This window comes from Physeter macrocephalus, chromosome 18, assembly GCF_002837175.3.
Source record: "Physeter macrocephalus isolate SW-GA chromosome 18, ASM283717v5, whole genome shotgun sequence".
NCBI lineage: Eukaryota > Metazoa > Chordata > Mammalia > Artiodactyla > Physeteridae > Physeter > Physeter macrocephalus.
This window is the reverse complement of record NC_041231.1, coordinates 68,354,766-68,366,985: the sequence shown is the minus strand read 5'-3', so window position 1 is coordinate 68,366,985 and position 12,220 is coordinate 68,354,766. Positions and strand designations below refer to the sequence as shown.

General features: G+C 42.6%; 1 protein-coding gene across 1 annotated transcript in view; it reads left to right on the top strand.

Moving 5' to 3' along the window:
* The window catches only part of TAP2 (transporter 2, ATP binding cassette subfamily B member), a 13,267-nt gene extending 10,187 nt beyond the window's left edge, over positions 1-3,080 (top strand). Inside the window, exons 10-11 of the mRNA XM_024121698.3 lie at positions 867-1,003; positions 1,303-3,080. Coding sequence (XP_023977466.1) covers positions 867-1,003; positions 1,303-1,533 — 368 coding nt within the window. The 3' untranslated portion in view covers positions 1,534-3,080. The remainder of the gene's footprint in view (positions 1-866; positions 1,004-1,302) is intronic.
* Positions 3,081-12,220: the final 9,140 nt, after the last annotated feature.

The following is a 12,220-nucleotide window of genomic DNA, read 5'->3' as shown; positions in this document are numbered from 1 at the left end:
GGTTTTGGTATCAGGGTGATGGTGACCTCATAGAATGAGTTTGGGAGTTTTCCTTCCTCTGCTATGTTTTGGAAGAGTTTGAGAAGGATAGGTGTTAGCTCTTCTCTAAATGTTTGATAGAATTCGCCTGTGAAGCCATCTGGTCCTGGGCTTTTGTTTGTTGGAAGATTTTTAATCACAGTTTCAATTTCAGTGCTTGTGATTGGTCTGTTTATATTTTCTATTTCTTCCTGGTTCAGTCTCAGAAGGTTGTGCTTTTCTGAGAATTTGTCCGTTTCTTCCAGTTTGTCCACTTTATTGGCATAAAGTTGCTTGTAGAGTAATCTCTCATGATCCTTGGTATTTCTGCAGTGTCAGTTGTTACTTCTCCTTTTTCATTTCTAATTCTATTGATTTGCATCCCCTTCCTTTTTTTTTTGATGAGTCTTGCTGATAGTTTATCAATTTTGTTTATCTTCTCAAAGAACCAGATTTTAGTTTTATTGATCTTTGCTATTGCTTTCTTCATTTCTTTTTCATTTATTTCTGATCTGAACTTTACGATTTCTTTCCTTCTGCTAACTTTGGGGTTTTTGTTTTTCTTTCTCTAATTGCTTTAGGGATACAGGTACCTTCAGCCAAACCCACTCACCTCCCTCCCCAGCATCATGAGTTCTGTAGCTGCCTGTCCAGCTCAGGAGCCTTTGTTCCCGGAGAGCAGGGCAGGGTGATGATGCTCTATCTACACGGGCAGCCCTAGAGGTCCCTCCCCTACCCCAGGCCCTCATCCGCCTAAGTGTTGGCTGTGGAAATACCAGCTGTGCTTGTGAGGAGGATGTTGTCATGGTCACCTGTGTCTGAGGAGAGGGATTTCTTGGTTTCCTCAGAGGTGGGGGAGAAAGGGAACCAGTTGGCTCTGGGACAGAAGCAACGTCTGGCCATCGCCCGGGCCCTTGTGCGGGACCCCCGGGTCCTCATCTTGGATGAAGCCACCAGTGCCCTGGACGTGGAGTGTGAGCAGGCTGTGAGTACTGGGCTGTGAGGGGCAGGGACGGTGGGACCCTTCTTAGGGCTGGGATGGAATGGAGGATACGTGGGGTGGTGTGGGGACATCCCTGATGCCGTCATGGCTCCCGTCCCATCCTCCAGCTGCCACAGCCCCACTGAGAGAGGAGGGCAGCGCAGACCTTTCCCTCCCGCTTTGTCTTATCTTCTCGTGTTTCATGCCTTCTCTACCCTAAGTCACTAGAGATGGTGCCCAGTGGGGCTGTGGCGTCCACCTCATTCTTATCTTTCTGAGGTGTTATGATCCTCCCCCTTCAGCTGCAGGACTGGAAAGCTCGCGGGGACCGAACGGTGCTGGTGATCGCTCACAGGCTGCGCACGGTTCGGAGCGCCGACCAGATCCTGGTGCTGAGGCAGGGGGAGCTGCAGGAGCATGTGCAGCTCATGGAGGGGCAGGACCTCTACTCCTGCCTGGTGCAGCAGAGCAGGAGGACTGAGACCCCAGAGATACTGGAGCCTTCTCAGGGCCATCTCAGTGACCCAGAGTAGCTCCTGCTTTGGCTTTCCCTGGGGGAGTTCCCCTGGGTGATTGTTTTTGGAGCTGGAGGCACGATGATGGAGATTTAGACCATGTGTACTTTTGTCGGGGCCATGGGAGGGCAGGGGGTTGCTCTCTGTATCCAGGGACCTTATTTCCTTGATGAACAGAGCTTTGCCTGGTGCTGAGTACTGTACTGTGGCATCATAAATATATTTTAAAATATTTTTTCCTTATATAAATAGCACACATTCGTATAGGAAATGTAGACAATAGAGACCGGTAGGAAGGAGAAAAGTAAAACTACACACTGTTTCACATCCCAGAGATAATCACAGGGACTATTTTGCTGGCTGTCTTATCAGCCTTTGAATTGTTCTTTGAGATACATATTAACCAGTATGACATAAATATTCATGGGTTTGCCTTTCTGTATCCTTCTCCACTCCCACCAGGATCTGATATTTTGTTGGGGAGCTAGGGTATGGTGGGACAGAGCACCGTTCCCTAATTAACAGTATGAATAAAATATTGATGAGTTACTGTGTACAGAGTTTTAATATGAGTAGGAACTATGCTGTCTTTTTCATGTATTATCATTTTTAATCCTTTTCCTCAGCCCTTTGAGATTGTTAGTTATTATCCCCATTTTATGGATGAGAATACTGGGTCTCAAAGAGATTAAAGGACTTTCCCAAGGTTGCACAGTGGTGGAACTGGACTTGGAATCCAGGCCTGACCCCAGAGTCCACGCTCTCAACTAATACATTATATTGCATCTTGTGTCATAGTCTACTTTATAATCAGATCAAGTAAAGCTCTTTCACTTCTAGCTCCGAACAGCTGTGAATCCCTCATCTTTTCTCTGATCTCGTTGTTGTAACTTTCATTCATAGTGTGAGATGTTCTCATATTCAGAGAGGTTCCCCTACCGTTGGTGCACCTCTTCCAGCCATTGTTCACAAAGTCATTCTTCTTTCTAAAAGACACGTAAGACGATGTCACTCCTGTAAAATCCTCCCTGTGTCTTCACCCCTTTGTCTGCTCGGATCTTCCTCAGAGACAGTTTTTCTAGCCCGTTTTTCTCACCCTTTCTTGTTGGATTAAGTTCTATCCACAACAAACTTCCTGCCCTCCTGATGCCTTTGTGCCTGTGAATATGTTGTTTCCTGCCATTCGGTGAACGACGCTCCTGGATTTGCCCCAGTTCTTTAAGATTCAACTCAGGATTCAAGTCTCCCAAGAAGCCTTGCTTTATCTTCTCAGTCTGGAGAAAGTGCCCTTTCTACGTGCTCTTGTTGCTCTGCTCCTGGGGCTTACCTCTCTCACAGTCCCTATTAAACTCTCCACCGCCCACTGTAGACCTCTGTCTTTCCACTAGACCATGAGCCCTTGCGGGGGAGGCCGTCTGTCTTATTAAGCTTTATATCTACTACCTGGCACAGGGCTCCATTCATAGTGGACAATAAATAAACGTTTGTTGGGTAAATGAATAAATCTCCTTCCTCTATTGTCTTCCATCTTAATCCTCCCTACACGTACAAATCATGGAAAATCCAAAGCTGTACACGTCACTGGTTATTGGAAGGGTCTTAAATTGGATGGTTCCTATTCTAGGAAATTGAAACTTTCACTTTCCCAGAAATAGCAGGTACTTTCCCAGCTAGCAGTGAACTCACCAGAACTTTTTGTTTTGGATTTTTTTTTTTTTTTTTTTTTTTCTGCCTGGCAACTGTTGGGAGCAGGGTGAGGCCAGAGTAAGGAACTTCTTATGCAGATAAACCTTTGCTTCATCCTGCTGCTGTCCTATTGCTCCACACCTGTTTATCTCTCAAATTTCACCGAGGGTGAAGTAAGCATTGGGAGAGAGAGAAGGCTGGCCTGATTCCTTCCCCTCCCCACCAAATGTCCTTCTTCTATTTATAAAGTAGGAATAATCATTTCTGTATCTCCCAACCTTATGGAAACTGTAGTCCTCACAGAAGAAGATCTATTAATCTCTGATGTCCTCAGTACAAATTATACCCATTGACTCAAAATACTTTAAACTTGGAAGATATCTTAAAGATAGTATGGCGGTCAAATCTTATTTTACAGATAGGGAAAGTGGCCTGAAATCACACAGCTAATCAGTGACAGAGCTGGGAGGAAAACTCAGGCATCCTGATGGGCAGTACGGGAAGATACAGCAGAACTTAGGATCATAAGCGGTCATGAAAACTTGTTATCTCAGGGAAACGTCCAGGTACGCCTTATTTCAGGGACACAGAAAAATGTTCCCCGACAGTATTCAACAAATCCTTACAAGTGTGGTCTGCCTGGTAACCACAGACATGAGTAATTCTGATTTGTCCAGAGTTCTTTTCATTTCCCCCCTCCTACTACCCTTCACCATTTGACTTCCACCCCTTAATTTCCCCTTCTTGTCACTTACCTTCAGTGCCTTTCCTGCTCAGCCATGTACTACTCTTTCCAAAGCGAGATACGAATGGAGAGGAGGAAACTTAGGAAACTCTCAGATTACTTTGGAGCCCCAAACAACCTCCCGCCCCATCTGCTCTGCCCAGTGTGGGAATAACATTGAACTTAAAGTACTTTACACCCCAGCTGAGTGGGGCAGCCACGCATGGCAGCCGTGGTTCAGGAGAAGGAAGTGTGGAGTCAGAATTTGGGGGGGAAAGGACAAGGGAGTAAGGAGAACAAAAATCTTCTGTTTTGGGCACTGAGTGAAAGGAGCATCCATTCACTTGGGTCCGATGCCACCTGCTGGCCCTCGGAAAGACTGAGTCTTCAACCTAGAGTTTCAAGGACCTTTATGAATTGTAATAATTCAGTATCAATGATAATCATTCACGGAGTGCCTTCTGTGTGCTTCTGCTGTGCTAAGTGCCTGCCATATACCGTCTTACTTTATCTTTAAGATAATCCTATGTGGCAGGTGTTACTATCCCAATTCTAAGAATGAGAATGGAGATTTAGAAACATTTACTCACTTGCCTGGGACACAGATCTGGGAAAAGGTGGACTTTGCTTAACTTTACAACAGAACTCCTCAAAAGAGTTTGCTATACTGCCTGTATCCACTTACCCTTTAACCATTCTCTTTTTTAAAGATACAATTCATGTGAATAAGCGATACATTAATGTGGTTTAAAATTCAAAAAGCACAACACGGTCTACAGAGGAAAGCTTCACTCCCATCCTTCCCCACAGTTTGCCAATACCCCTTGCTTTGGCAATCCATACTTCAAGCTTTATCCTTCCAGAGAAACAATGTACTGTATATTTAAGCACATATATGTATATATTCTTGCTCCCTACCTTTACATATAGCAGCTCCCTAAATTCCCAGTTCTGAAATTTACTTTAAAAAAAAATAAATGTATTTATTTTATCTATTTTTGACTGCTTTGGGTCTTCGTTGCAGCATGCGGGCTTTCTCTAGTTGCAGCGAGCAGGGGCTACTCTTCGTTGCCGTGCGCGGGCTTCTCATTGCGGTAGCTTCTTTTGTTGCGGAGCACGGGCTCTAGGCACGCGGGCTTCAGTAGTTGTGGCATGTGGGCTCAGTAGTTGTGGCTCGCGGGCTCTAGAGAGCAGGCTCAGTAGTTGTGGCACATGGGCTTAGTTGCTCCTTGGCGTGTGGGATCTTCCCTGACCAGGGTTCGAACCCGTGTCTCCTGCATTGGCAGGCGGATTCTTAACCACTGCACCACCAGGGAAGTCCTGAAATTTACTTTTTAAACTTTAGAAATATATGGCTCTAATGTATGCTATTTTATGGAAGTACCATATTTCATTTAGCCTGTCTCCTTTTATTGATGACTGGTTAGGCTATCAGAAGTCTTGTGCTATTATAAGCAATGTCTTGTATAGACATTGTTATACACATGTGCGAGAATAGGACTAGGATAAAATCCTAAAGAGGATGTTGCCAAGTCTAAGTGTTTATATATTATTAATATTGATAGATATTGGAAAATTGCCTTCATGGAGATTGTATGAATGCAGAATTCCATCAGCAGTATATGAGTTTCTCTCTTTCCCCACATTCTCATCAACACAGTGTTGTAAAATTTTTAGATTTTGTGACTCTTATAGATAAAAAGTGGCATCGTACTGAAGTTGTCATTTGCTTTATTTTTGTTACCACTTAAGGAAGAAGGATATTGAACCCAGAAAGAAAAATTGGGATGCAATAAGCAAAGATGAGTAAACACACACACGTGCGCAGACACCACCACAACCATCATTAACTGAAACCTGTCTAAAATATTGGTAAATCAGATTGAGGAATGAAAAATGACTATAACTACAAAAATCACTGGCAATAATGACAATTACAGTTAAGAACATGATGGAATAATCAGAAATAACATGAGAGTGAAGCAGATAATGTAAAAGAATTCTAAAGTCTTGGTCTTATTTGGAAGGAGGGCAGAGATATTGATTAACTTCGGATGTTGCTAAATTAGGCAGTCATGTTAAAAATGTAGGGGTAAATGTTAATTAATAAAAATGAAAACTCCTAAGCCAGTAGGGGGAAATTAGAGATTACTTAGAATATTTAATTAGTTTAATGTAAATGATGAAAGGGAAAAAAGGAAGCAAAGAACATAGCACAGGGCTTCCCTGGTGGCGCAGTGGTTGAGAGTCTGCCTGCCGATTCAGGAGACACGGGTTCATGTCCCGGTCCAGGAAGATCCCACATGCCGCGGAGCGGCTGGGCCCGTGAGCCATGGCCGCTGGGCCTGCGCGTCCGGAGCCTGTGCTCCGTAACGGGAGAGGCCACAGCAGTGAGAGGCCCGCGTACCGCAAAAAAAAAAAAAAAAAAAAAAAGAACATAGCACAATATGTGATAATAGAAACAAATCCAGACAACTTAGTAGTCACAGAAATGTAAATAGCTTAAATTTAGAAGTTAAAAGAAGTTCTCAGATTGGATTAATACTATCACAAAATCTAGTTATAAGCCCTTCACATGAGTCACAAAGAAAACTTAAATACTTGAAAAGGTTAAAATCAAAATGTGTAATACGATGTGTAAAGCTAACACTAATAGAAGATAGTTCATGTAGTTACATTGACATCTCAAAATATGCATAATTGGACTTTGCTGGTGGTCCAGTGGGTAAGACTCTGCTCTCCCAGCGCAGGGGGCCCAGGTGTTATTCCTGGTTGGGGAACTAGATCCTGCGTGCTTGCTGCAACTAAGAGTTTGCACACCGCAACTAAAACCCGGCGCAGCCAAAATAAATAAATAAATATTACAAAATAAATAAAAAAAATATGCATAATGATAACAAGAAGTCACCAGGACATTATACTAAAACTGAATCAGTCTGCACCTAGCAATAAAGTCAGATATAGGTAGGAAAATATAGACCACAGGAATTCCCTGGAGGTCCAGTGGTTAGGACTCCCCGTTTTCACTTCTGAGGGCTGGGGTTCAACCCCTGGTAGGGGAACTAAGATCCCACAAGCCGAGCAGCATGGGCAAAAAAAAATCTATATCTATATCTGTATCCCAAATTATAGAAGAAATTGACAAATAGAAATACATTTCTTAATAATTATAGATTAAGTGGAGAAATGAGTAAGGACATAGAATAAGCTTGCTGATGGCCTAGTCTTTAATATCTGAGAGTCAAAAGATATCCCTAAGACTGATAAATCAAGTAGTTGTATTTAGAACATATGTAAGAGTACAAAGTTATACACAAAGACAGTGGAAGAGAAAGGGAGAGAATATAAGCTGTTTTCTGACGTTTATAGTAGAAAACTAATAGGAACTATCTAAAGAAGAGAGGAACTAACTGAATTATATAAAAATAAAATTATCAAGACAATCCCAACATATACGCTTTCCTAAATATCTGAAAAACTGCAATTTAGAAAACCACCAAAAGACATAGTGAAAGATTTTAAAAATGAAATACTCGGGGCTTCCCTGGTGGCGCAGTGGTTGAGAATCAGCCTAACAATGCAGGGGACACAGGTTTAAGCCCTGGTCCAGGAAGATCCCACATGCCGCGGAACAACTAAGTCCATGTGCCACAACTACTGAGCCTGCACTTTAGAGCCAGCGAGCCACAAATACTGAAGCCTGTGCACCTAGAGCCCGTGCTCCACAACAAGAGAAGCCACCATGATGAGAAGCCCGCACACCAGAACGAAGAGTAGCCCCCACCCGCCTCAACTAGAGAAAAGCCCGCATGCAGCAATGAAGACGCAACGCAGCCAAAAAATTTAAAAAAATTAAAAAATAAAAAGAAATACTCAGGGCTTCCCTGGTGGCGCAGTGGTTGGGAGTCCACCTGCCAAGGCAGGCGACATGGGTTCGTGCCCCGGTCCGGGAGGATCCCACATGCCGCGGAGCGGCTAGGCCCGTGAGTCATGGCCGCTGAGCCTGCGCGTCCGGAGCCTGTGCTCCGCAGCGGGAGAGGCCACAACAGTGAGAGGCCCGGGTACCGCGAAAAAAAAAAAAAAAGAATGCAAACATAAAGAAAGCAGAAGTCACAATCTTATTATTAAACAAGGTGAAATTCAGACCAATCTCCCCAGATTGATTGAGATAAGAAGACACTTTAGAATGTAAAGTGTAAAATTCACTGTGCATATCTAAGAAATATATAAGTTCTAAATAGCACATAAGTAACCCTCACAAAGCAGAAATTAAGGTAGATACCAGGAAAATATTCAGAAATGTAGTAATAGGTGATTTTAATTCACTTTTCCTAGGAGTAAACAAATCAAGTAGACAAAAAATAAATATGAACACAGAAAATATCACTAACATAGTCAAAAATTAGATCTGATGGCTCTATATTGAAATTTCTTCATTGAAAATTGAGAACACAATTTTTCAAGTTTCAGCAAAATATTAATGAAAATAGACCACACATTCTGGCACTCAATCACTTCCCCAAAATAGGAATGATACAGATACTATTCTCTGACTATAATGGAGCAAGCTAGATAATAATCAGGTCAGAAAAGGTAAATGCCCTTCCACATAGGAACTTAAAGAAATGGTCTTTCTCTTGGGCCAGAGAGTGAGAAAACAAGCAAACAAACAAACAACTGAAGATTTTCTAGAAAAATGACAATTAAAAATTGTTACCAAGTCACTCTGCTTGCCGCACAACAGGCCAATAAATCGGGAGACGAGGTGTTGAGGCAAGGAATAGCGACTTTATTCAGAAAGCCGGCAGACCGGGAAGATGGGGGACTAGGGTCCCCCCAAAACCATCTTATCAGGGTCTGGATGGCAGAGAGAGGGGGAGGGGGTGAGGAAGTAAAGTAAAAAGGCCATTAGTTTTGCCTGGCTTGGCCAGCATCGGGAAGGGGATGTGTTAATTTCTTTTTTTCTGCAGCCATTCACAGGTGGGCAGAGTCAGATTGTCTCCCTGGGAGCTGAACAAAGGCACTTTATTATAACATTCAGGCCGATGGGCAGGGTTCCCTGAGGCAGGCCATTATATATGGTTATAATAACAAAAGCAACGAAAAACAGGGTTTAAAATCAAAGAAACAGATCCAACATGGAGTTCGACTTTGCTCTTCCCTGTTACAATTAAATCACATATCAAACTTTTGGGATATAGCTCCTCAGTGTTCAGAGGAGAATTCATGACCTCAATTACTTACATCCATGAAAGGAAAGAATGAAGTGAATTAAGTGAAAGGAAAACAAAATCAAACAAATGGAAACAACTTAAGTGTCTATCGATAGATGAATGGATAAAGAAGATGTGGTACGTATATACAATGGAATATTATCCAGCCATAAAAAAGAAATAAAATCATAACATTAACAACAACATGGATGGACCTAGTGGGTATCACGCTAATTGAAATGTCAGAGAAAGACAAACACTGTATGGTTAGAGTTACATGTGGAATCTGAAAAACAAAACAAGTGAACAAACAATTACAAAGCAGAAAGACTCATAGATACAGAGTGGTTGCCAAAGGGGAGGAGGCTGGGGAGAATAAGTGAAATAGGTGAGGGAGATTCAGAGGTATAAACCTCCAGTTACAAAATAAATGAGTTACAGGAATGAAATGTACAGGGTGGGGAATATAGTCAATAATATTGTAATAACTTTGTATGGTGACAGAGGGTAACTAGACTTATCATGGTGATTACTTTGTAATGTATAGAAATATCAAATCACTATGTTGTATATCTGGAACTAACAGAGTGTTGTAGGTTAATTATATCTCAATAAAAATTAATAAAGTCACCAAGATAGCAATGGAAGAGATACTCTTGTCAGGTAATAAGGAGAATGATTTTTTACCTCCTCAGTGAATAACCACATCTACCACACCCAACTTCTCTCACTCCCTAGGGAACGGGGAGGGAATGAGAAAGAGGGATGCAAAATATGAGTTTGGGGGAAAAAATCACAGAAAAGCCCGTGTCTCTATTAGGTAGGGCTCTTGGCTGAAGTCAGACGGGAAGAGATAGATGAAAATACCCCACTTTATTTTTCAAACTCATACAAGTAGAACACAAAAACAAAAATGTGGGAGAAAGCAACCAGGGCATGACCTCTCCCTTTATTAGTTGTCTCCCCAGAAATGTCTGTTTTCTCTGATGAGCCTCTGAAGCTCAGATCCTTCCACTGTAGACATTGACAAGAAGCACAGAAAATGACTCAACAAAGCTTCCAACTGGACCAATCAGACGCTTCGATTTATTCAAGATGTATCAGAGGCCATTGACAAGGGAGATTCCCAGGTTGGTATTGCTTTCTCTTCTTGGTTCACATTGCTACCTCTTCCTACAGATGGTTTCCATGTCATTCCTTGCTTGTGATATACGAAACCACTGACTTCTTTTGAAGAGATGGGGATGGAAGTCTGTCCTGGTACCAAAGTTATAATACAATTCTTCAGTTATTTTGAACTTTTGTGCATCTTATCATTACAGGGATGTTAAAGGTGTAGAAATAAAGTTTCCAGGGTTCTCAAGTAAGAAATGTAGTGCAATGGAAATAGCACAGCCTATGGATTTACTACTTGTGACCGTTGGTTCATTTTTTCATTACTTCACCTGTAAAAGGGAGGTCATAATGGTATCTACAGTGAAGCGTTGTTCTGTTGATTCTGTCTCTCTTCCTCTCTTTCTCTCTTTCTCTCTCCTTCCTCCTGCCCCACACATTCATATAGTGCTTAGAAAATTGACTCATAACAAGCAATCAAAAAGTATAGCTCTTACTGTTATGATGTAGTCAAGTCAGATTTCAGAGTTTATGGGCTTTAGGCACATTCACACCGGAAGAAGGAAAAGGGAGCCCTCCTAAATTTCTGGTTCAGCAACCGTATCTTCCAATCTTCCCTCACCACCACTTGCCATCTAATAACTTCTCTTCCCTCTAAATCCAAGCACAAGCCCCAATTTAATCTATGTTCTCTGGGCCCCAGAGTTCTCTTCTCCTCATGCGCTCTCGTTCATCTCCGAGAGAATCTGCAGAAGCCCAGCCGGGGTACTGCTTGCAGAGGAGGGGAGACAGGCTTAGGCATAAGCAGCCTTGTCATCTCCTGCTTTTCCTGCTTCTGATCACCCCCATATCATGTCCTCATTCACTTAGCCTCAAGTAAAACATTTTTCTGTATTTCCAGATGAGATGAGATACACAGGAAAGACTGAGGTAAGTGTTTGTATGAAGAAAGAAGGAAATTAAAATTCAGTGGCTTGAGTTCCTTCTGATTGCCACCTTTCTACTCAGCGTCACACACACCCTTCCAACTGGGAGCAACACAACCATCCACTTCTAGAAAAAGCACTCACAACCATGGCTCATACATCTGTACACAGAGTTGAATTTCTGGCCTGTGGTCAGGCTTCTAATTCATGAATATTCTAACCTACCTGAGGGATGTGGGGAGGGGGTACATTCTGGTTCCTGTCCTATTAGTCAGGTTGAGTGAGGCTGTAGTAACAACAACCACCAGTGCCTTTTTTTTTTTTTTTTTTGGCCTCACCGCATGGCTTGCAGGATCTCAGTTCCCTGAACAGGGATGGAACCTGGAACCCCTGCAGTGGAAGCACGGAGTCCTAACCATTGGACTGCCACGAAATTCCCACTACCAATGCCTTAATTAAGCAAGTTATTGCTCATTCATGTAGTGTCTCTTGTAGGTTCAGGTGATCCTCTAGCGCACCTTCTTTCCCTGATGACTCATCTAATTAGACTGCTTTTATATTCTGGTTTCAACATTTTATATAACACAAGGCTGTCTTAGTTGACTTGGTAGTGTTGCCGAAATTCGACCTCTGTACACCGGTGCTGGATTAAATCTCGGAGACAGAGTTTTGGATGAAGTAGAAAGAAATAGCTTTATTTCTTTGCCAGGCAAATGGGGAGACAGCGGGCTAGTGCCCTCAAGACTGTGTGTCCTGCCTTGGAGGGGGTAGTGAGGAGTCTTACAGTGTTCAAGGAGCAGGGCGTGGTCAGCTCGTGGACATTCTTCTCATTGGTTGGTGGTGAGGTAATTGGAAGTCAGCATCATCAACCTTCTGGTTCCAACTGGTCTGGGGTCTATGTGCTTCTGGGCAGTGTACAGTTAACTTCTCCCACCAGGTGGAGATTTCAGTATCTGCAAAACAGCTCAAAGGACATGGCTTAGAATATTATTTATAGCCCTTGAGGAAGAACTAAAGGTCCTTCACTTCATTTAATGGCTAAA